Source organism: Podarcis gaigeae (genome assembly GCF_964106915.1).
Source record: "Podarcis gaigeae genome assembly, chromosome: Z".
Lineage (NCBI taxonomy): Eukaryota > Metazoa > Chordata > Lepidosauria > Squamata > Lacertidae > Podarcis > Podarcis gaigeae.
The window spans coordinates 42,209,129-42,235,023 of record NC_139691.1 but is presented as its reverse complement, the minus strand read 5'-3'; the positions used below and the strand labels follow the sequence as shown (position 1 = coordinate 42,235,023).

At 46.2% G+C, this 25,895-nt stretch overlaps 1 protein-coding gene across 3 annotated transcripts in view; it reads right to left on the bottom strand.

The window, feature by feature from the left end:
• Positions 1 to 25,895, bottom strand: part of CD99L2 (CD99 molecule like 2) — a 68,758-nt gene that overhangs the window by 15,481 nt on the left and 27,382 nt on the right. Inside the window, exons 2-8 of one of the 3 annotated variants that reach the window (XM_083723107.1) lie at positions 12,661 to 12,726; positions 12,380 to 12,418; positions 10,871 to 10,963; positions 9,082 to 9,159; positions 7,585 to 7,656; positions 6,300 to 6,335; positions 2,264 to 2,329 (exon numbers count right to left, since the gene is read on the bottom strand). In XM_083723107.1, the coding sequence (XP_083579233.1) occupies positions 2,264 to 2,329; positions 6,300 to 6,335; positions 7,585 to 7,656; positions 9,082 to 9,159; positions 10,871 to 10,963; positions 12,380 to 12,418; positions 12,661 to 12,726 (450 nt within the window). Of the gene's footprint in view, positions 1 to 2,259; positions 2,330 to 6,299; positions 6,336 to 7,584; positions 7,657 to 9,081; positions 9,160 to 10,870; positions 10,964 to 12,379; positions 12,419 to 12,660; positions 12,727 to 25,895 lie in introns of all 3 variants that reach the window. The other 2 variants (XM_083723108.1, XM_083723109.1) reach the window with 2 other exon arrangements.

Sequence of the window (25,895 nt, the reverse complement as noted above, 5' to 3'; positions counted from 1 at the left end):
GATGCTGCCCCACCAACTCCTGTCTGCCCTTGGCCAGCCCACACCAACTGGAGCAGCTGCACTTCAGTGGCTGGGTACTTGCATGTAAAAGGACCCAGTTTCAATCCCTGGGAAGTCTAAGTAGGACTGGGAATGCCTCCTGTCTGAAACCCCTAAGGGCCACTGTCAGTCGGAGCAGACAGTACTGAGCTATGGAATACTGGTGTGAACTCAGTATAAGGGAGCTTCCTGTGTTTCTGACTGCCTTATTACTTGCAACCACTGCCTGTCAGCTTCCCCCTCCTCTTGCAGAACTCTGCAAAGTAGATGGTGGTAAAACTAGCCAAATTCGTTGGCTTCCATTCCCTTTATTGTTTGGGCTTCCTGCCTTCCAACCTACCAGCTCTAATGGGCACCAGCCACCACTGTGTTAAAGACACAACACAAGTGACTATCCACACAAGCCCATTACCCCTTTGTCCAAATGCTATCCTCATTCACGCCACTAGGACATACTATATAACTTTCACACATGCAACTGCTGACCAACGTTTCAATTACGCCGCAAACACACTTCTCTGCTGAATCCCCTTCCTACTAGTTCCAGATGTCCGCTTCTGCTCTCATGCTTTGGAATGGCCTGTGCCTCTGAAACGTTGGAATGCTTGTAAACTCTCCATAACCCCTTTGGCAGCAGAGTCTACAGCTGGAGAGAAATGGCTTCAATCAACTGAAGCCAGAGTTCATACAGCCAATTGCTGTGGAGGTTTCAAATGCTGCAGCCTGTGGCTGCCTCACTTCTTTTTCTTTTAAAATGCTAAATATATCTGAATTAGGAGCGCAGGAAATGGGTAAGAGCAATCAAAGAAACCCATCACTGTTTTTTCTGAAAATTCAAATGACCGGCCACCTATCAAGGAAGCTGTAGAAGTCATTTCCTGCCCACTGTTTCAGTCGGGTACCTAATCTCTAAGCAGGGAAGGGGTGTAGCTATGCATATACAAAGCCCCCTCATTCAATGCTTGCCGTCCTCATAGCAAGATGAAAGGCTCCTGTCCATAGTCTGCAAAGCCATTGCCAGACTGTAAACAGCATTGAACAAAGTGGACCCAGTGGTCTCAGCTTCTTATACCAGATGGGGGACCCGTGGTCCTGGATATGTTGCTGGACTATGATTCCCACCAGCAATGTATCATGGACTGGTTGGACGCACAGGAATGGTGGGAGGAACCAGCTAGGGGACCCCTAAGGGAAGAAGGCTCAGAGGCCAGGGATTGGTGGTGGGACAATGATGAGCAGTCACAAGAAGAGAGAGACGACTGGGAAGAGGTGTGGTCAGATGCTGAAAAGGTAACAGGGCTCAATGAGATGGGATAGTCGGTGGCAGAGAATCAGAGGCAGAAGCTGAAGCAGGGGAGGAGGCCAAGAGAGAGAGATGAGTGTGCCTGGTGAAGTGTCATGGGTGTCTCCCCCTCCTGCTGCAACAAGCTCTCCTCCCACCTGGTCTCCCAGAACCAGAAGGGGCATGAAACAGGAGAAGCAAAAGCTGACATGAAAGGACAGTATCAGATTCCTTGGAAAAAACCCTATGGAAAAGGGGACTTAGCAGCTGTGGGGACAGGGAGAACTTCAGTGTTAGCAACTACTTCTTGGGGGCAAGCTCTGCGCTCATTCGTCCTTACACTCTGCCAAGTTGGTGCATAAAAAGGCAGAGGTAAAGGACCCCTGACAGTTAAGTCCAGTCACAGACGACTCTGGGGTTGTGGCGCTCATCTCGCTTTACTGGCTGAGGGAGCCGGCGTACAGCTTCCGGGTCGTGTGGCCATCATGACTAAACCGCTTCTGGCAAACCAGAGCAGCGCATGGAAACACCGTTTACCTTCCCACCACAGCGGTACCTATTTATCTACTTGCACTTTGACGTGCTTTCGAACTGCAAGGTTGGCAGGAGCTGGGACAGAACAATGGGAGCTCACCCCTTCGCAGGGATTCAAACCACCGACCTTCCGATCGGCAAGCCCAAGAGGCTCAGTGGTTTAGACCACAGCGCCACCCGTGTCATGAGTTAACTCCAACTAGAGGGGTGTGATTTACTTCTGGCTCGCTTTTGACACAAGGGCAGTTGTCGGGGATCATGGGAGTTTTAGTCTGGAGTGCCACAGATTTCCCCATTCCTGCTCTACAGGCATTAACTTTGCAATTGGACTGCCAATATAAAAATGTACTTTGTGTCCCTTTTTGTTGGTGTCCCCTTTCTTAGCTAAGCAACAAAAAGAGAACTTACCTTTCTTTTTATCTGGCTGGTAGCCTCCCTCGTCCACAATTCCAGCCAGGTCATCATCCGAAAACCCTGAAAGGTTGGAAGGGGATGGAATTGCTTGTATTAGCCCATGAAATAGTTTTTAGGTTCAAAAAGACATTTGTTTCCTATTTGTTAAAAGGAAGATGGCTTTAAGTGCTGCATTCAGGAGGAAGAGAAGCATTTCTTAGTTGGACTGGTGCTGGTTAGGTACTGATTGGGAAACAAGGACTTAAGATGTGAGAAGAAGCAAAACAACAACAACAAGGGCAACTCCGAGTCAGTGACCCATCCCTCGCTTGCCATTGGCTGAGCATACTCAAATACTCAAATGACTTCTAGACTACTCTAACTTGCCCTTTGTGAGGCTGCCCTTGAAGAAGGGTAGCAAAGAACACTCTGGAATCCCATACTCTGTGGCAAGAGATTTTCTGCCATCATTTTAGTGCACACAAGACAGATATGCCAGCTTGATACTGGTGCAACTCCCATTATTCTGTCTGTTTGTGGTTTTGCTGGATTATTTATTTGGTTGTTACTTTTGGTGTGTGTTTTCCTGTGATGGAACTGTTCGGGTTTTTATACAGACTGCTGCTTTAGTATTTTAGTGTGCATTTCTGTGCGCTGCTCTTGGGACCAGTGCAGTCAAAACATGTGGCAAAACTGAAAACAATTGTTTCTTAAAAAATAACATCTACAGGTGTTACGGTATCCCTACAGTAGAGTGGGGGGTGGATCTGCAGACCTCCAAGTGCTGTTGGAATCAAACTCCGATCACCCCCCAGCCAGTATGACCAATCAGGGATGATAGGAGTTGCAGTCCAACCAACATCTGTAGGTCCACAAGTTCCCCCCTCCTGCCCTATTGGAATTAAAGGCAGGAAGAATCCTCCTACAACAACATGACTATTCAAACCAAACACTTCCAGAAATGGAAAACTCTGTGTGTGTTTTAGCAATCTGCTGAGGTTTGCTAAATTCATAAAACTGAATTAAGTGTGCAGGACGAACTAATGGATGTCCTCCTGCAAGACATGATGATGCTGGGACCTTTAGGAGGACTGGTTAGGGTGGGCAGGTGAAGAAGAGAGGGCCCCTATACCTCTAATGCAGTGTTTCTCAAACTTGCGTCCCCAGCTGTTGTTGGACCACAACTCCCACCATCCCTAGCTAGCAGGATCAGTGGTCAGGAGTGATGGAATTTGTAGTCTGGCAACAGAGACTTGGAGACCCAAATCTGAGAAACACTGTGCCTAATAGGTGTGTTGTGTAGGTGGGGAATGTCAGAAGGTGTAGCTTCTGAATAGATGTGTAGAAACACACCTCCATTAAAGGGCAGTAGCACTGTCCTCTTCTTCGCCTGTCGTGATGAGCTTCAGCTGCTGAAATCCCCGCTTAACGCAACGATAAAAGTCCTGCTCTCTCTTTTTTCACTTGGCAACCCGAATGTACCATTTCAGGCTACAGGTGAGGGGGGATACGCATTCTGAGCGCGTGCACACACAATATAAACTCGCTGCAAATGAAAACAGAACACTAGGACAATAGGGTAGATTTCTAACCTTCTTCGTTTCATCTGCGCTAGTTTTCTATTCTCAGGGGGTTGGTTTTTTCCTGTATGTGTGTTTTCACAAAACGGAGTTTGAAAACTTCTGATTTGCCTTCCCAACACCTGGAGCATTTTATCACTTCAGAACCCTATTCTCTATTAATATTAAAGTATTTTGAGGCCACCTTCCCATTCTACAATTCTATGTGACCTATGTGCACCTTTCAGGGCATGTACTCAAACAAGGTGGCTTACAATACAAAACAATAATAAAAACAAATTTTAAAAATCTGAACAACTATTTAAAGCAAGACAAAGTAATGGCAGATATCAATGTAGGTCACTATATCATTAAAAGTCAGCTGGGGGTGGGAATCAAAGTGATTTCTACAGCTGTGTGTATAGTCCAGGACTTTCTCCTCCTATGCAACCAGCTAAACCCAAAGTCAAACATTTCGGCATTAATGTTGCGCAGGAAATTTTCCAGTAGCTAAGAAGGAAACAAATACACACCATGCTTTGGCAATGGCCAGCTGGGATAACAACAGCTCTGATCAGCCACATGCAAGATGATTCATTTTAATTGATTTTATCCACTGTATGCTTTTATAAGTCTTATGTACGCCACTTAGAAACCTCAGAAATGAAGTGGTATAGAAAAAACTCACAAAAACTTAAGACACAGATCAATTTGTTATTGCTTGCTTAGAATTCAAGACCAAGCACATCAGGTACAAATTTCCAAACTCTCCCACGTGATACTGTGGGTAGAAGCAAGCAAGCAAGGAACCCACAACGCTGGATAGCAGTGGAGAGGAGAAGGGAGCAAGCAGAGGAGAGAGCTGGGAAAGAAAAAGAACTGGAAAAGCTAGATGGCAAATCCTTCTCCCAGGCCCCACTGGTTGGAGAATATAAAGACAGGCCCTTATCACAGGGGTGGATAACCTTTTCTGCCCAGCAAGCTAGATCTAAATTTCCCCAAACTCTGGCAGGCCAAATTTTGCAGGTGCATGGGGTCACCCATATGTCAATCACCTGACATCATGCTGCGCTTTGAAGCTCCAATCGTTAGGACTTCAAAACACAGCTCAGGGGTGTTTGTAAGCATCTCCAGGCTGCTCCTTAAACCGCTGAAATTCGGGGATTTGAAGAACAGCACAGGGGTGTTTGAAAGCCCTTTTCCTATCAGTCCTATCCTGCTGAGAGGTATTTTCGTTCAGTGGGAACTGCTCCACCCTCCTTGATTAAGCTGTGCTCTCACCGCACATCAGTTGATGGGTGGTTGGGAGTCTGCCTTGCTCAAGCAGAGGAACAATTCAAAGTCAACCTGAATTCCTGTTTGTTCCTTTCACACCTCACCTTTACCCACCATAATGTCAGGTGTAGGGCATGGCTTTCTAAAAATGGCCTGGCAGGCCAAATGGAGAGACATCATAGGTCACATTTGGCCCACAAGCAAAAGGTTCCCTGTCCCTGTCTTATAATGATGCTGACAGTCAGGTCAATAGTGCAACTGGCCCACAACAACCCTGACGGGAAGCACCTCTCTCAGCTTAAAAAAAAAGAAAAAGAGGAAGTGCTGCTTTAGGTAGCAGGAAAACAAATAAAAGTGTTCCCTGGACACTCGTCCCCGTGTGCTCTCTCCACATAAATACAGGAAGGAACTGGCTCTGAACCAGGGTGAGGGATCTTCTGCCCTGCGTCACACCCAACCAGCACGGCCAATGGCCAAGGTAGTCCAGAAACAACTGGAGGGTCACAGGTTCCCCATCCCTCCTTGAAGCTTTCCAGCAGTGTGATATTAGGCCACACCTTCCCTTAAACTGCGGTTACGCCTTTCTCCATCTGTTTCATTCCTTCCCACTAGTGGGCAGAAGATACAAACCACAATTCTTGCCTTAAGGTTAAATCCAAACCAGGTACAACAGTTGGTTTTGCTCCCTGGAAGCCACAATCTGTAGTAACTGAAGATGGGTTGCTGCTGCAAAACAGACCTTTGTGCCTGGCTCAGATGCACACCTAAGCTAGGGATCATGGCTTATTTCCTCTGCTTACTTGTGGGGTGGAGTGAAAGTGCCCTCTAGGAACCATGATGGTAAACTATTAGCTACAGCTTGCTGTGATGTACAAAATGGATCACTATCCGGTTTTCGATTTTGTAATGGCAGCCTTTCTTAGAGTGTTTCATTTTTGGAAAAAAGTAATGCAGGGAACAGCAAACAGCCATCTCACAAGATCTGAAGTTGACCAAGTCAATAATAAATATGAAAATTAGAGAATGCTAATTGAAAGGGAAAATTAGTAGAGGCGTTCAGCATTTAAAATCCCCCCTCGCCCCCAGTGCATTGCACAGAACCAGAGATAAGTAACAGGATGGATTTTCCGTGCTTAGAAGGAGTGGACGGCAGAAAACAAAGGATTGTGACAGGAAGGGGAAAGGTAGCAACTGGGAGCCCATCCAAGACTCCTTACCAGGTTTTCCACCTCTTCCACCTGTACCTTTCGAGCCTGGAACAGGATTCTTTATTCATTAACTGATCACAGAAAATAGCAGCTGTTGATTTAGGTTTTGCAACACGATGAAAGCAAATTACGCATGTTTTAGGAAAAAAAGAGTGCAAGTTGGTATCAATAACATGAACATTCTGCCAACACATCTGTTTATTTCGCTAGTGTTACCTATATGGATAGGGTGGAGGGAGACAAACAAGGGAGACATGAATGATCCATAAGGAAATTTATCTGGTCAAACAGGTGACATGAAGGGGAGAGGAGGTTTAAAGCTGAGGGCCACGTGTTTCTCACAGCAAAGCATCAACGTGACCACTTCTTCTATATGCAATGTTCAGGGTGCAAATGCCACCACTTATGTTGCTAAAACAGCACCAGCTGTGCACAAGTGAGAGTCCTCAGCAGATTTGGGGGAGCCCTACCACCTGCAAAAATCCAGAAAACCTTTAGAAAAACCCTATGGAGGGGAGGGAACCCCAAATTAGCCCCACATTAGGACTAAGCATGCTCTAAGGCCACAGAATGTTGACTGCTGGGATGGGGCAGGGAACGAGGAATGGAATGCAACCCTGAACAGCAACACCCCACGCTGCAAGATTTTATTACAGGTCCTCTGTTTAAATTACTATTGTTCATCCACTCTACTATGCCTGTGCTGTTGATTCATGCAGTGAATCCCATGAACCAATAAGCACAGCCATAAAGCCAGAGGTGAAGTCACAGTGACCTACCTTTTGGCAAAAATGTGTGTTTGTGTCCCTTTCCCATTGCTATTTTAAGGGCTTTCTTTGTGCAATGGGGAAGTACAACAACCCCTTCCTACGGCAGACTCAAGCGTGACTTGAACGTGTCATCCAGACTTCCTGTATGCCTTTTGAGCTGTCAAGCTTTGGCCATGAGAAGGTATCCTGTTTTGTTTGCCACCCCAAGACTTTGGCTGCATCAGAGGTTTGGTTCGCTGTAACATCAACATGAGAACAGAGTCCTTCCTATACGCCCCACAGATGGCTCAAAATGTGAGCACAGCAGCCTTAAAGGAAGTGGATTCTTCCAACCCATTATAATGCCACTCGCGAGCCATGTGGTCTCTTCCAAGCCACCCAGTTCTATGGTATCTGGGGTCAAAGTTTGATGCATATTAAGCACCATTGAGGTTGGGGTGCTCAACCATTGTGAGAAAAATGCTGGCCAAATCATCTAAAATTTAGAAGTAAAGCACAAAGCTAATAGTGATCTATCAACTTACCTCCACCAGGATTTACATTAGGTGTTCCTCCACCTTGTCCAGGGTTGTGGTCGAAATCCACTGGATCTTTGGCTGGGAAATAGCACATGGATTACCTATTGAATGTATCTGTTGCTCTATAAAGCAGTGGTTACCAATTAGGGAACCGCTGGGGGTCCACAGAACGCACCCAGGAGGTCTATGGCCCCATCCCCCCAACTATATTTTTGTCATTTTTACATGGTAGTATCACAGATTTTTATGGCCTTTTTTTTAGTATGCCAAAATTATCTGCTTATTAGGGGCTACCCCACATTTTGTTCAAAAAATTGCTTTGCAGAGGTAAATAAGAGTTACCAGAATTTACCATAAGGGGAGTCCATGGCTTGGCTTTTGAAAAACAGGGGGTCCTCAGTAATTACCTAATTGTGAACCACTGCTCTAAAGCATATAATAATCTAATACAAATTCAAACTGGTAAAGACAGTATGTGCTTTTCCCTGCAGCTTGATGCACTGTGCAGGGCAACCTCTGTGCAAAGTGGTAACAGGTCATAACTGAATTAACGAGTAGTTGAAATTGCAGGAAAATATGAAGAGGTCTTTGAATGAATGAATGAATGAATGAATGAATAGGTCTATTTATACTTTTCCTCCCTCTAGGTTGGCTTTTGAAAACAAAACAAAGTAACTGAACATTCCCAGTTTGAATTTGTATTAGATTATTATATGCTTTAGAGCTTTTAAGACATCCCCCGAAAATAAGACCTACTTCTAGTTTTGCCTCTCGCTGTAATATAAGGCATCGCCCCGAAAATAAGACCTCCCCAATAATAAGGCCTCCCCCGAACATAAGGCCTCCCTGGAATATAAGGCCCCCGAAGCTACCGTAAGGCGTCCGACTCCTCTGGACCGTAGCGGCGGGCACCACCATGCAGCTCAGTGATTGGCCACTGCGCAGCTGTTCAGAGAGCCCGTGCCACTGCCAGGACAAGCTGTTGCCTGCTGCTCGCTCTGCCCTGACGGAGTCTGGCTGACTCACAATTAGACAATAAATGTGTACTGTATTCGTCTTCATGGAAAAATAAGACATCCCCTGAAAATAAGACCCAGCGCATCTTTGGGAGCAAAAATTACTACAAGACACTGTCTTATTTTCGGGGAAACAGGGTATATTGCAAGGCATGCCCTGCACTTAACAGCGTTGTCTGCACCATCATCCTCCCACTTGAGGCCAAGGCAGTAAGGATGGGAGCAGGAGAAACATTGGGACAACTTTGTCCCTGGATGTACTCTATCATGTTGGCCAAGGCTTATGCAAAGCTGGTGGGCATGGGGACGTCCACGGTTGCCCTGTTTGTGGAATGGTATGCCAGAATAGGCCCAGGAGTATCACACACTTGATTCACTTCCTAGGGAAAATAACACTATCCAGGAAGAAAAAGTGTAAGAAGTTCCTTGACACATTCCTGACATGAGCCATGGGTGTCTTGTGCGCTCTGTAGAGGTTGTCCCTTACCTGGGACCTTCTTGGGTGGCGCCTTGGTAGTTTTGGGCTGCTTGGTGGTGGTATGCATCACGTTCCAGTGGATATCATCTGAAGACAGAGGAACACAAGGGAAGGTGACTCAGAAAGTGGTGGCAGTTGGGTAAAGAATGAAAAGATTGGCAGGAGCAATTTAAGCCACAGGAGGAGCCTCTTCCAGGGGAGCTGCTCTCTTCTCACTGCCCACCCACCCCACCAAGTACGGCCAGGGGACTGTATAAACAAAACACTATTGGGGGCGGGGTTAAGATTTTAAGAGGTGAATTTGCTCTTGAACTATATATACCCATTGTATGGAAATTGACAACAGGACAGCAGAAATGGATTCTATACACCCTAATGGTGGCCAAGAGACTGATAACTGATGAACTGGAAGAATAGAGATACGATTCCCCTTAATCAATGACTCAACAACATGACAGTGGCAACCCATGAATGGGCAGCTTATAGCTGCAAACTCTCTTTGGATAAATACCATGATATTTGGAATGAGTTTACACAGAATATATTACCGGTAGGTTACTAACAATTATATGTGTATCAGGATATTAAGAATATACACATCTGTATATTAATGTATGGCAATTTAGCAGTATTTTTTTTTCATTCTCACTCACTCCCCCCCTTTCTTTCCTCACTCTACTTTTTCATAAATGAAATTCTCTTAATAAAATATCATTGTTATTAATAAAGTACAGCCAAGGGGGGCAGAGCCAATAGGGGACACAACAACTAGGGTGGAGTTAGGAGATACAACCCAACTCTCTTCCCCCCATCCCCACAAGCAATATTGGACAAAACACCCACATACAACTCTTTCCATGAGCAAAAAACAACAGCACTAGGATCCTGTTGTGTCCATATACACTAGGTCATAGTACACATCAGTGGTGAGGGACATTTTCTGGCTGCAGGTCCAGATCCTTATCTCCTGGATCCCTAGCAGGAGAAATCTGGCAAGTGAGCAAGGCCACCAACTACCTATCAGTCACCTGACATCACTGTAATGTCAGGTGACGCTGCACTCCTGAATTGTTGGAACTTCAAAGAGTAGCATGGGTTGGCTTGAAAGCTCTGCTGCAAAACAGCCTTGTGCAGAGAACAAGAGACTCAAAAGACCAGCATGGGGCTGTTTGCAAAAAGGGCATTGAAACAGCTCTGCGCTGCTGTTGCTCCAGGGGAAGGGGACCCCCTCTTTTTTAGCAGCTATTTTGGTGGAAATCACTTTGCACTCCTGGAACAAAGTGTGGGGCCAGCAAAGGAACAATCACCTCCTGATTGTTCCTTTGAAGTCGTGACACATACGAAATCAGGTGTGGGACATGTGGGTGTAGTTTTTTGTTTTTTTTTTGGAGGGAGGGAAACAGCCTTATGTGAGGAATGGGGACCCCCTAGAGGTTCCCCACCCCTGGTACAAACAACGCCCCCCCCCCCCACAAGAAGTAAAAGAAAAGGAGAGACGGGAGAAGGGAGAAGCAAAAGCAGAGATGGAAACCAAAATGGAGCAACAGGAAGAACTTGCGGCTCTCAGTCCTGTGAAGGTTGACAGTGGGTGGCTCAGGTGTTTAGGAAACTTAGCTTTAAAACAGGGATGGGGAACCTGTGGGCCTCCCCTGCCCCATGTGCTGCTGGACTACAGCTCCCATCATCCTTTGCCATTCGCCATGCTGGCTAAAGCTGGTGGAAGTTGGAGCCCAACAATTATCTGGAGGTTCCTGTCCTTCTGCTATAATAAAGCTTAGCAGGGAAAGTAAGGACTCACCTGGTTTCCTTGGATAAGGGCCAGTGGTCACCTTGGTTGATTTAGTTGTCATCTCTGGTGGGGTATCGAAGTAGTCAGCCAAGTCCAAGTCACCTATTTGGCAGATAAATACAGAAGCACACACAGAGAGACAAATAAGCCACAGGTGGTTGGGTTTTTCTGCACCGTGTGTATCTTCTCTTCTTCTCCAAGGAGTTCCTGGCTTATCCCATTTTACCCTCACAACAACCCTTTAAAGCAGGCCAGGATGGCATAATGAAAGAGGGACTCCCTAAGGCAGCACAGGGAGATTCTGGCAGTGACAGCATTCCACTAAAATACAGACACTCCTGCGACTGGTGTGCCTGGTACAGTGTTTTCGTTACTGGTGTGGCTGTAAAGGTTGGAGTCAGCTGCAGGTCAGCAAGAAAGACGCAGGGCTCTGTTGTCAGCAGAGTTAACTCTTTATTCAAGGAAATGGCATACTGCTCAGCAACTCTTCCCAGTAGGCATTGCCACTATGGAGCAGTTGCCAGGACTGAAGGTCCCTGCCTTCCCACCTTTCTCCCGGGTATTTCCCAAGCAGTCTCAAAATGTGCTTGCACATCTCTGACCTCTGTTCTGCCCTAATTATTCTGCGCATTCTTGGAGACTAAAGGTGAGGAAACTTGTTGTAGCAGGGAGAGGGAGACTCCCTGAATTCTTCAGGTGCCCCTTGACCCCTCTCCTCTGTTTTAGCCTCCGAGTCTGAACTGTTCTCTGCCAACGGTTCTTCCTGCTCACTAAACCCTGTTGCCCCTTCAGCATCCAGGCCCTCCTCCCAATCTTCTCCCTCTGATTGTCCCACCACCAATCCGCAGGCTTTGAGCCTTCTTCCTCTGGGATTTCCCTTGGAGGTTCCCCAGCTGTTGCCTTCCACAACTCCTTGTTGCCCAGCTAGTCCCTGGCAGTGGCCCACCTAAGGAGTCAAGTTTGTTGAGCTCAGATCCATTAACTCAGATTCACTGCAACATTTCACACACATGAGATTGGGGGAGGCAGAGCTGCATGCATGTGCTTCCTCCATTGCCACATCCCCCCACAGGTGAGAGAGGTGGAATGGGCAAGGACCTAGCCATGTGGCAATTTTGGTGGTAGCAGGAGCCTTGGGACTTCTTTGCCCAGTTGGTTCTCTGCATTGCTTCTTCATCCTGCCCCTACAACCCAACCAGAGGCCCCTACCACTCCATTAGCCAGCATCAGCCACAAGAAGAAACAGAAAGCATTTGCAGTGTCTGTCAGACCCCACAACCTGCAATCAATAGTTGCCATTCCTACCCAGAAACACTTAGTTGTCTCTAAATCAAATAGCAATTTCTGCTGGGTTTGGTCCCTTCTGGGTTTGCTCATGATCTGTTTGCACAAAGTCTGTATCTTTGATTGCAGAACTTGAATTTGGCGCTATGTGATTAAATCCCACCTGCAAACAGCAACTTACCCCTGATTCACTCCACTCTTTTGCTATAAATAAGAGATGGGAAAACATCTCACCTGTTCCGCTGGAAGGCTTTTTGGGTGGCTTGGGAGTAGCTGTAGTTAAGACAAAAAGAGGGAAGGAAGGACATTTTAACTGGATGAAGAATTAAAAGTTCACTGAATCTCACAGCACAAGGACATGTGTACTCAAAAGCAAGTCCCATTGAGTTCAATACCCACTGAGTTTATTATTAAGCTGTAAATAACTGTAGGAGGTGCCTGCATCTGTGAAAACATCAATATATAATGCAGGTTGCTCACCCCACCCAATTCTCTCCAGCACAAGGGTGACTTACGCCGTTTCGTTGGAATGCCATCATCCAGCGCATCCTCTAAATTGAGGTCAAAATCATCGGCATATCCTAGAGACAAAGAAATAGCACAGGTAAGTTATTTGCTGCATTTATATCCCACCTTTCCTCTAAGGAACTCAAGGAGCTATACTAGTTCTCCCCATCTGAACTGCATCCTCACAACAACCCTGTGAAGTAGACAGGCAGGCAGCAACTGTTCAGGGAAGTTTTAATGTTTGATGTCGTGTTGTGTTTTAATTTGTTGGAAGCTGCCCAGAGCGGCTGGAGGAACCCAGTCAGATGGCGGCATATAAACACATATATACATGCACACATAACCAGTAAGCTTTGTGGCTGAGTAGGTCCTACTCTGACCCTCTAACCTAGTGGTCCTCAGAAAATTTTATCTGGACCACACTTTCAGAATAAAAATTTGCTCTATTTTTTTTTATTGGGAATAAATCCATTGGAAAACAAAAAGAAACCACTCCTAGCAGTGCTTGATTTATAACATACAACACAACTACTTTAGAATGTGATTGTGGGGCATCCAGAATGTATAAAACAATGCAGTTATATAAGAACGTGAATCATTCCCAAAATATAATTATAAACGAGCCTCTTACATATGTACCTTAAGTAGGTATACAGACTCAATGAGAGGTGTGAGCTTGCTTTTGCTGGGTAATCTCATTTATATAAGGTCTATTTTGAGACAGAACAAGCTTTCATCTTCTCATCAGCACAAAGAAGCCTTACTCTTTTCTGGTCTTTCATATTTGTCAAGAGTTGAAAATCACTGTTCACCGCAATATGTAGAACTGTAGCCAATGCTCTTGAAGAGAGGCGTGAATACCATTTCTGATTGTATAGACATTCAACACAGAAATGTTTGAATGTTTATTTGATTGCCCTTGAATCTTCCCACCAGGCTTGCCACACCCTTGGAGAACCACTGCTCTAACCACTACATGACCAGTCTCTAATCCCCAATACAGGGAGGTCATCAATTGAAAACAGAAGGTGGCAAGGCAGCATTTAGCCAGATTGCTTCAGCTTGTGACACGTTTTCAAATCTGTCCCTTCCCATTGGGTTCAGCCACTTTCCCAGAATCTCATCGCTGTGAAATTGCAGGGCAAGTCAGAGTTTAGGTTCTCTGTTTGTCTCTCTTTGTCTATAAATGCATGGGCTTCACTCCTGTTTGTCAAGGCAGAGCCTACTGATTCTTCCATCTCTCAATATGCCACTCATCTGTGGATGTTCTCCTGGTTATTATACGTTTGGAGGGAAAACGCTGTAAAAATATTGGCACATCATCTGACAAAACAGAGGGCGGGGGGAGAGAGAATGAGAAACAACACCTAGCCAATACTGCATCTTTTAGCAAAACACATTCCAAGATGAAAGATAATAATTCTACGGTATATTTGCACTGAAAGGGGTGGAAGGGAGGGCAAAATTGAGATAAGGATATTATGGCAGATCTCTGAGTGATTTATGGTAAATAAGGATTTCTGACTCTGGACTGTTTAACAATAGACACACACACACACACACACACACACACACACCTATTTCCCCAAACTAGACTGCTGAAATGAAGAAAGCGGTTGTGGGGAGAGACCAAGGACCCCTCAAGACGGGTGTTTTATTGCAGGTGTATTCTGCAATGTATTCTTGATACCACAATTGTACACTGGAGGTGAATTTACTCTGCTTCATTCGTTGTTCTGCAATGCTTCCCCAATACTGTCTGGGGGGCCTGGAGCACAACAGAAGCAGGACAAATACTATTTCTCCCAGCCCAAGGACCATATTCCCTTGTGAACAAGCTTCCTGGGACCAACAGTGGGTGTGGCCAGAGGCAAAAAGTGCCTCTTTTGTAAGGCAAGCTACATCTCTCCCAAGTCAAAGGCATGTCTGCAGCCTCCATCTGGGCAGTGAAGAAACAATATCAGAGTTCAAGGACACAATTCAGTCAGGCAGAAGGAGTTGGTGAGGCTGTGGACCAGAGGAAATGAGGGTTGGGGTCTGCGGAGGAGGCGTGGCCTGAGGAGAGTCCCAAGGGGCCGCATTTGAGCCCCAGGTCTGAGTTCTCCCTCTACTGATGCTTGCAGCCTTTAATCCTTCATCTTGGGAGCCTTTTATTATTGTTACTTTTACTCCCCCATTACCGACTGTTAGCTTATCCGCTCTTGATGCGTTTTTGCCTTCACACATCCAAGATTTTACATCTCTCGTCACATGCGAAGTAAAACAAAAACGAGAATGTTCAAATGGCTTCCCTTGGATTCCAGCTGCTAAATGGATTTAGCTGCTGCCACCTGAGCTCTGACATCTTCCATGAATAAATTTAAGGCTCGAGTGACAAGGCCAGCAACAATGGGGAATGCACCAGGGCTGGAAGGAAGCGAATGTCAGCATTTCAACCGGGGGGAGGGGAGAGAGTAGGGGCAAAGGGGAGGGGTGAAAAAATGTCCGACTCCTATGTTTTTGGGACATAGCCTACAAGGTCCAGTCGCAACGGTAAGGCTCACATTCCTTGCTCTGCCCACCTTTGCTTTGGTCCCACCCACTGATGTGGCATTTGGTCTCCTGGAATGGTACCCCTCCCCCAAGGAATGTAGCTCCTGGGCTGAAAAAGCTTCCCCACCCCTGGAGAACAGGACTGCAGCCATAAGGCGCAATCCCTACCACCACAACCACCAATTCTATCCTCGTGGTCACTCTGTCTGGTAGACTGGGCTACAAAGCCACTTCCGGGCCTGCCCCAGGAGGTGGGGTTGCGGGCTTCACGCCCCACCCACGCGAGCGGGGGCTGGCCCCAGCCCCCGCGAGAGTAGGGGAATCCCCGTCGGGCCCGCCCCCCCCAGCCAGCCAATCAGCTGGTCGGCGGGGGGGGCGTGGCTTGCCCTATTTATGGCCGGCGTGGAGGGGGCTCGCCCTCTTTTCGCCGGCTCGCCCCCCACGTTTTTTCCCACCCTCCCTCCCTTTAAGTAGGTTTAGGTTTAGGCACGCCTTTGACATTGCTATGGACTTCGGTCTGTCGCCGCAAGGGGCATGGTAGGAATTTTTTCCCAATTGGCAATTTCGGGCCTTTTGGTTTTTCGCCTACCTCGTAGCAACTCGTCACAACTTCTCGGCATTGGCGGTAGGCATTGGTATGAAGGGGTTAAGACGATGTGTGGGGGGGGAGGAACGCCATCACCTCCCCCCAGCGAGCGAAGGGTGGTCCGTTAAAGGACCCCGGGGGGCGTGGCCCTGTCCGAAGCCTATGGAGGTGTGGGCCAAAGGCACGCCCCAGAGCGGTGACCCGGGGGAGCTCCTAGTCGACGTGCCTCGCGGGAGTCTCCCCCGATATAAGGTTAACCCTTCCCCGTGTCTCCAGCAAATGGGCTGGAGCCGGATAGCCGTTAGGACCAATGCCTATGCCAATGCCTCTCATTCCTGAATTCAATAAAGTTGTGGCCTAATTCGCCCAATTAACCTTACATACGGTGTCCTGTGTCTTTATTTATCCTGGTGGGGGCGGGAACTCGCCACGCAATGTAGTTACTGGCCAACAACACCAGCTATTCATGGCTGAGTGGGGAATCTGACCCTACTTATCTATTAATTAAATTTGTATACTGCCCTTGCATTGCAGGGGGTTAGACTGGATGACCCTCGGGGCCCCTCCCGACTCTATTGATTTCAGGGCAGTTCACAGCATAATAAAAACAAAGCCGAAAATGAAACCTAGGTATCTCAAGTCCCAGTTTTCTACTCCACCCATGACACCAGGCTGGCTTTACCTTTCCTTATGTGGGGAGATCCCCTCCCACATTGCAAAAAAGAGCCCTATGCTACTAAGGGAATACGTCTGGGGGAAAGGCTGTGGCTCAACCCTGCCAGCCAGTGTAGGCTGTACTGAGCTAGATGGTCTCACTTGTTGTAAGGGAGATTCCTGTGTTCCTGCCTGCCTTTGGACTTGCAACCAAGTCCAGTGGGTCGCAGTGCCTCTTGGCTTCCTCCTCCTCAATCTCAGCAGTGACACTGGGGAACTCTGCAGAGAAGAGGACAAGCCACACTGGCTTTCTGAGAAATCGGGACACATGAGTTATAAAAGAATGCTAATGTGCAGCAGAAGCAGCCAATGGGCAGGGTGGAGCTGATCTCCCAATAGCAGCATTGCTGCAGCTTACCTGAATCCACCAATGTGCCCCCCATGGTCCCACCCCATCCTTGTCTGAGTAAGTTGCATCAATGTCAAGAGGACAGATCTGTCGCTTTGCCATACCAAAGCAGCTGCTATGGTTTAGGAGCCAGCTACAAAAACAGAGCAACTTTGGCCTGGTGAAGATGCAAAATGAATGTCTGTACACAAACACACCACCACAATGCTTCTTCTAATCCTAGAATCAATAGAAACAATTTAAACCTTGCTGAAGGGAAAGGCCCAGGGGCAACCCAAAGTTTACATTTGTATGCAAGAAAAGGTTTTCTCTCCTCACCCGCCCCTTTTTCTTTTCCCTTTCCTGTCTCTCCCTGATTAAATAAATGCTAAGAACACCAATTCATTATACTCCAAGGTGATGCAATTAACAGGTTTGTTTTTAACACAGAAGAATGCAACTGTTGCAAGGAGCTGTTTAGGCTGGAGGGCTGTTGTCCAAGGGCTGCATACAGAAACCAACAGTAAATCCATTTCATAGTTTGGAAGCATTTACTAAAGGGACATCTTTCTGTTTATTTGAGGGATTCGTATTCTGCCCTCCACCCTTTTTACCTGAAAAGAAATCAATAAAAACATAAGATACAATAGAGCCCGAGGGCCACATTCCCACCTGAGCAACTTCCCAAGGGCCACATGTCAATGGGGCCAGAGATAAAAGTTGCTGGAACATCAAATGTAATTATTATCTCTCTACTGCAGCTTCTGCTCACTCAGCCCTCTCCATCCTCCATCCACACATACCTGGGGTAGCTCAGTCGGTACAGCATGGGACTCTGAACCCCAGGGTCATGGGTTCGAACCTCATGTTTGGCATGCATATATATATATATATACACACACATATATATATTCCTGTATTGCAGGGGGTTGTACTAGTTGACCCTCACGGTCCCTTCCAATTCTACGATTCTGATTCTAAACCAAAGGCCTTACTAGAATTAAAAGACACACTCCAGCCAGGCAAAACCACTCGGGTGTGTAAATTCCAAAGCACTCCAAATCGTTTGCTTATGTTCGCTGTGCACAGAAAATAGTAGATCTAGATGAAAAGCAACACATGGAGAGCTTATGCACTTATGATTGAAATGTGTCCCTAATCATTGCTGCTGTGTAAGATTGTATAAGCTTAGAACGTTGTATAATGTCAGAAGGGGGTATCGACAGAAGGACTCACCATCGTGGGAGGAAAGGCGGGAACATTATAAAGGGAGGTGTGTAGGAAGCTGCCTTTATTCTAGGTCAGGCTCTGTGTCCTACCCAACCCAGTGTTGTGTACTCTGACTGGCAGCAGGCCCTCCACGGGCAGAGATCTCCTGCTATGGAGCCTTTTAACTGGATATGCAGGGAACTAAACATGAGACCTTCTGCATGCAAATGATGTGCTCTAGCACTGAAAGACTGGGCTATGCTTTCCAGGCACAGTCTGCCACACACCCCTCCTTGCGTTGCCACCACTACGCACCAGGCAAAAGAGAAGCCATTTTGGGGGGACAGCGGAAGAGCATTAAGCAGAGATTTCCTGGAAGTTGGCTGTGATTAATAATGCATTGCCCGCTAATTGAAGCCAACGTCTCTGCCTTGCCCATGGAGGTTAACGGAGACATGCGAAACCTTTATGGATCAATAATAGGCTGTCAATATGGCATTCACTGCTACTAGTGCATTGTTGTGCAAAGCAGAAACGGCACAGCTCTTGGGTTTAACCACTGTCAGGATTTTTATTTATTTTTGAAGGGGTGTGTGTGGAAATTGGCTTTTTCACAGCTGAATATTTGGCCGTCAGAAAACACATGATAGAAATTTTATTCCTGCTTGTCCAGGGTCCAGAAGATACCTTCATTTTCTTTATGGTGCACTGAGTAGTACTGAAGTGAAAGACTTTTCTTCCACTGACCAGTAAGGATTTGGCGACTTTGCTGTACTCCTCATGGTTGAGGCAAACCTCGAAAAATCCACTTGACTAGTCGCCTGTTGTGAGTGAGAACTACCCTAGGCAATCAAGCAGGAAAGAGATACCAAAATGTAGCTCTTCTCAGATGATAAATTATTATAACAGGCTTTTTATGTGTTGAGCATTAATAGGCTAGTAGCTTTTGGTTGAGGGACGCGGGTGGCGCTGTGGTCTAAACCACTAAGCCTCTTGGGCTCGCCAATCAGAAGGTTGGCAGTTTGAATCCCTGTGACGGGGATGGGCTCCAGGGCAAGCAAGAGGAATGCTCAGAACTCCAAAGACAGCCCAGTCAGGCAGAAATACTCTGGGAAGGTGTACAAAACAGGGCAGGTGAGAGACATGGCCTGGAAGAGGGGGCATGGCTGGGAAGAGTTCTGGGGGGTCAGTCAGGAGAGGCTTGGAGAGCTGCATCATGCCCCCAGCCTTGACCCTGGCCTGATTACTGTGTTCTCAGACAACATTAAAAAGCCGTCTTATTCTCCTCCTTTTTCTTCTTCTTCTTTGCATTATTCCAATCCTTGCTGCAAAGTCCAAATTCCATATAGGTAGAACATACATTAAGACTTAAAATAGATTTCTATTTTCCATCCTATATCAGCAACATTCATGCATACCCAAACACATATGAGTAGCAAGCTTTTTTGAAAAAAGGTTTCCTTTCGCATCCTGTGCCAAGAAAATGCCCTCAGCCACTGGAAGCCTGAGCAGCTGGACACATACAGTTCTGTGGAGGAACTTCTCTTATTTGTCTAGCTAATGACCCGTAACTTCTGTGTCCCTCCTTCTTTCCTTCTCTCTGCCTTGGCAGTGGTTGTTGTCTTTCTCTCCCCCCTCCCCCCGGTTTGGCTGACAAGACAGACAAACCATCATTTGCGGAGGCAGCGACAACCTGTTCCGTCAGCCGTCTACACCCTGCAAAACAGAAGCAGGCTCCTTTCAAGTCACAGTGCTGTGCCCTTGTTGGCAAGAATGTGTTTGCCAAGAGTTTTGAGAATCTGATCAGGAGAGCTTTCAACTAGATCTTGAGGGGGAGGGAGAAAACAACACGAACAACAAAAGAGCACCTGGCACTGGGGATAAGAGCTTCATTGATGCACAGGAAACTGAGGTGGTGGTCCTGCTAAAGGGCGAAAAACTACAGGAAGGAAGCAGCTGCAGGGAACAACTCATGATTTCAGTTGTCTCTACACAAATGCACAGAGTATGGGAAACAAGCAAGATGAACTGGAGCTTTTAATAAAGGATGGCAAATACGACCTGGTAAGTACTACTTAAACCTGGTGGGATGAGACTCAGGACTGGAATGTAGGAATTGAGGGGTATAACCAGTTCAAAAGGAATAGACCAACAGGAAGTGAGGAGAAGTAGCATTACAATATATATAAAGGATGTGTACACATGTGAAGAAATCCATGACCTGGGTAAAAATTGTAGGAGAGAGAAACAACAGTGACCTTAGTGTGAGTGTCTGCTATAGACTGCCAAACCAGACTGAAGACTTGGATGATGCCTTACTAGAGCAGATTACCAAACATTCAAAAAAGGAGAGAAATAGTAATCATGGGAAACTTCAAATTCCCTGTTATCTGTTGGAATTCAAACTCTGCCAAGAGTGTAAGAGTGTAAATTCCTCCATTGCTTTGCTGGCAATTTCATTTCCCAGAAGGTGGAAGAACCAACAAGTAATGCTATTCTAGGCTGCTAATGCTATTCTAGGCTGTATCAACAGAAATATAGTGTCCAGACAAAGGGAAGTAGTAGTACCACTCTATTCTGCGGGTGGTGCTGTGGGTTAAACCACAGAGCCTAGGACCTGCCAATCAGGTCAGCGGTTCAAATCCCCATGACGGGGTGAGCTCCCGTTGCTCGGTCCCTGCTCCTGCCAACCTAGCAGTTCAAAAGCACGCCACAAAGTGCAAGTAGATAAATAGGTATCGCTCCGGCAGGGAGGTAAATGGCATTTCCGTGCGCTGCTCTGGTTCGCCAGAAGCAGCTTAGTCATGCTGGCCACATGGCCCGGAAGCTGTACGCAGGCTCCATTGGCCAGTAAAGCGAGATGAGCATCGCAACCCCAGAGTTGTCCGTGACTGGACCTAATGGTCAGGGGTCCCTTTACCTTTACCTTTATTCTACCTCAGTCAAACAACACTTAGAATACTGTGTCCAATTCTGGGCACCACAATTTAAGAAGGATGTTGACAAGCTGGAATGTGTGCAGAGGAAGGCAACCAAGATGATCAAGGGTCTGGAAACTAAGCCTTATGAGGAGCGCTTGAAGGAACTGGGCATGTTTAGCCTGGAAAAGAGGAGATATGATTGCCATCTTCAAATATATGAAGGGCTGTCACATGGAAGAGGGAGCATGCTTGTTTTCTCCTGCTCTGGAGGTTAGGACCCGAACCAGTGGCTTCAAGTTACAAGAAAGGAGATTCCGACTAAATATTCGGAAAAACTCTCTGACAGTCAGAGCTGTTCAGCAGTGGAACAGACTCCCACGAGAGGTGGTGGACTCTCCTTCCTTGGAGGTTGGGTGGCCATCTGTCATGGATGCTTTAGCTGAGATTCCTGCATTGCGGGGGTTGGACTAGAGGACCCTTGGGAATCCATGGAATCTATGATTCCTTATTGATAAAAGTTCTATAGAGTGGAGCCATTCACCACGCAGTGAGAGACGTTAACCCTTTGCAGCTGGAGCCTGTGCTTTAAAAAGCTCCCTCATTCTGGATCTGCTTGGGCTGTTGGATTTCCACAGAACATGATGGGAACATGAGCAAGAGCTTCCCCCGTCACTTGTGATGGTGATGTCGTCATGTAATACAACCTGGGTCTTGTTTCCCCCCTTTTTGAAGGTAGGGGCAACATTTGCAGGGACCTCACCTGTTCTCCAAGAATTCTTAAAGATTATAGGCAGTCTGTTATTACTGTTTGTTTGCCTTAGCAATTGCCCTCACAATGCCAGCTCTGGGATGAAAGAGCATTAGGCAAATTCATTGAGGATAAGGCTATACTGGTTGCTACATTCTGCCTCTAGGCTGGAGGCTGTAATTGATTGACTGGTTGATTGATTGATTGATTGATTGTGTGGTTGGTTATTTAATTTCTATACCGCTTAATATATATTAATTCATTTTTCTTTGGACACACCTTCCCTCTTCTGAATGCCAGTTGTTAGAAACTGCAGGAGGGGAGAATGATCTTGTGCTCAACTTCCTGCTTGCAGATTTCCCACAGGCATTGGGTTGGTAACTGTGAGAACAGGATACTGGACTAGCTGGGCCACTGACCTGACCTAGCACACTCTTTTTATGCTTTTATGCTGGGTATGGACGTAGGCTTTGAAAGCAAATGGGTGGAGGAACACCATTTCCCCCCAAAATACGGACATATGGTCTCATTCAATACAAGGGGACTTTCCATGGAATTCCTGTGTCTTGGATCTCAAGGGAAACCCATCTCTCTCCGAAGCATCTATCGTTGGCACGGGTGGTAGCCCTGGCAGCAGAGAATGGCTCTGCGACAGAGAGATCAGGATGAAACCATTGGGTGGTAGAGCCAGGAGCTGTGCCACTGAGCTGTGACCATATCAGATGATCCCTTTGAGGGAAGCCTGCCAACATCTTTGGGCACGTTTGACAATGGCGAGATTGAATCAGTGAAGTTAATAGGCAAAATGTTTCTGAGAGGCACTTGGATTCACATCTGAGGAAAAACATTTTTCCATGCAAAATCCACTCAAGCAACTGTAAACCCCGGCCATAATTCAAAAGCTTTATTGGGGAATTTGGATTCCAAAAGAGGTTTATAGGAATGTAGGAATATGCCTTACACGTGCTGGATCTAGCCATTTAGCTCAGTACTCTCTACAGCAGCTCTCTAGAATTTCAGACAGGTGTCTCTACGGGGAGCTGGCTTCCAGCACCAGGCCCGTTGGCAGACCGACTCTCATTACAAAGATGTCTGCAAACGTGACATGAAAGCTGGCAACATCAACCCCGCTATGTGGGAATCCCTTGCAGAGACTGCAGTGCCTGGAGGCAGACAGTCAGATCTTGCATCCACAGCAGTGACCAGAGAAGGAATGACTTCTGGGAGGAGCTCAGAGAGAAGTAACGCCATGGTGCATCTGCATCAGCACAACCAGATGCCTTCACCTGCTCCAGCTGCAACAAAACATGTCTCTCCCACGTTGGTCTCTACAGCCACAGCAGGAACTGTAACTCTCCATCAGTTTGACTTCACTCCCAAAGGCCCACTCCTCCATTGTCTCCCAAGACAGAAGGAAGCCAATAACAACACCTCCTCTAGCCCTACCTAGAGATGTTGGAGACTGAGCATGGGATCTTCTGCATGCAAAATGGGCTCTCTGTCTCTGTGCAAAAGCCCTTTCCCAGTTCCAGTCATGCCAAGGGGTAGCAGGTCGGGGGTGGCTTTGTTCTGTGTTTTTCAAACTGCAGCTCCACAACCTTGACCCTCTTCTCAAATGTATACATCACTGATACTGATGGAACTTACTTCTAAGTAACTGGGCTTAGGGTGGCAGGCTCAGCCAGCAATCCAAAACATACTTACTAAAGAGTAAGTCCCACTGAACTTATGAGTGACTTACTTTTGTGTCAATGTGCTCAGGAATGCACTGCTAAGAGTCTGAGGACCAAAAGCCAATGTTCATTTAGGTATGCAGCATACTGCCCAACACCTGGGGCTTATTGCCATCTCTTTCTCTTATTTATTCTCGGAACAATTTGGTGGGTCTGATGCCTTGGATTGCTATCCTCAGCAATCTAAGAAGGTCTTTTTGTCTGGAATGGCACAGACAAATGAGAGTAAGCAAAGCAGAGCAGCTGCTAAACTAAAAGTGTATTTTACTCAGAGGAGGATTGCACACAGGAAGCAAGAGCATAAAACTGCCTTGCTAGATCAGACCAAAAGTCCCATTTAGTTATCGCCAGATGAAGTTAGCAGGATGCCCTTGGAAATCTCACAAACAAATCCAAGAGAGAGACAGAGGCTTCTCCTATTGTGTTTCCTCTCCACACACAAAATTGTCATTGCTAATTACTATTGATAAGATTCACCCTCCAGGAATTTCCCTAAAATTCTGTAACTCGATTAGACATACCTTGGAGAAACTGCAATACAGATAAGAAAATAGGGTTGAGGCATAAAGGTTTAATTCAGACATCACAACCAAACCATGGTTGAACAAGCCTAACTGTTGTTGGACATTATGCCTGAAGTGGTAAAACCATGGTGTGCGATGAGCCAGGGAACCAGAATCAAAAACAATGTTCCAATCCCAGAAGCTGCTTCACAATGGAGAAGAGAGCAGTCTTCTAAAGTTGAGTGCTGAGAGGGTGGGGGCCTAGGAGAAACAGGCACATAACCATAGTTTGGGAGCTAAACAAGTATAGGTACAAACCACAGTTTAGCACAATGTAATAATCAATCTACTGGTCTTATTCAGATTCAACATGACACCTGTGGTTGCACACTTCCCATATCCCTTTGCAAGCACTATTCTCTCTTGCTCCTGGGTTATCTGCAAACCAGTTTTTGCTGAGAATCTGGAAGAAAAAGTTTTAGAACATGGAAGAAGAAGAAAGAAACATACAGACCCATTGTTCAGGTAATATTGAACCATAGCTTGGCATTATGCCTGAATGATACTTGCTTAAATCTGTGTAATGAAAGCTGCTCATTCCATCTTTTACTGGATTGAAGGTCCAGAAAAGTCACCTTCTGACAATTTAATAGCAGGCATAATACTACATAATGCTGCTGATATCTAGGATTGGGAAAGAGGTTAGTCCAAAGCAGCAAAGAAAGGGCAGGCTCCCCACTGCAAAAAAAAAAAAAAAAGGATCATATTAAACAGCCCACACTACAAACATAACTTGGCTCAACAGTCAGTCATGTTGTCTTCCCAGTGAATTATGGGAATTGTAGTTCTGTGGGGAGGGATAAGGAAAAGAATTCTCAGCACCTCTACAAAACTACAATTCTGAGAATTCCTTAATTGACATTCCAAATGGAGTAAGAGCACAGCATAAATATGCCCTACAGTCTGGGATGAATTTGAACATTTTCAATGTAAGGATGGTGAACAGTACCATTTTCTGGGTTGTGTTTCTGGGTGGGCATACAGACTTCAATCTATTTTGTCCTTTTTTTAACTACAACCCTGAAATCCATCAACTGGAGCCAAAGGTCACACAATACAAATCAGAGAATTCTGAGCCCAGGAATTTGGTGTTGTTGTTCTTTTAGTACCAGGACTTAACAAAGCGCAGTCCTTCCACACTGAAATCCACTCCTGATTAACCCAAAAACTTTCTGAATTTCAGCAGTATGATTTGGGGTGGGGTGGGTCATTTCGCTCCTGTCCTTCCTAAACAATTGCACTTCAGAAATCTTTGTCTAGCTACTGCAAGGCAATCATCCCAATATCCAGGGCTGGATTTAGATTTGATGGGGCCCTTTATATGTCCAGCTGTCCTTTGCCAACAACAACATAATTTGTGTTGAATATATGTTATATAGTAATTTATGTACCTAATAAGCCATTTGCACATAACAAAATATGCATTTTATCAAAGTAATTGTTTTTTATCTTATATTTTGGAAATGTACATCCAGTGGGTTTTTTTCTTTAAATATTTTTGGGGGCCCCAAGAGAGTGGGGACCTAAGCTTTAGCTTGTTTAGCTTATACAGTGGTACCTCTGGTTACATACTTAATTTGTTCCGGAGGTCCGTACTTATCCTGAAACTGTTCCTAACCTGAAGCACCATTTTAGCTAATGGGGCCTCCCGCTGCTGCTGCGCCACCGGAGCACGATTTCTGTTCTCATCCTGAAGCAAAGTTCTTAACCTGAAGCACTATTTCTGGGTTAGCGGAGTCTGTAACCTGAAGCGTCTGTAACCTGAAGTGTATGTAACCTGAGTACCACTGTACATAAATCCGGGACTGCCAACATCTACCAGCTGATCCAGATCCGTATGTGTTTTATCCACCTTGCTCCTTCCCACCTTTAGTACAAAACATCTGGGGAACTGCTGCCAGTTGGGGAG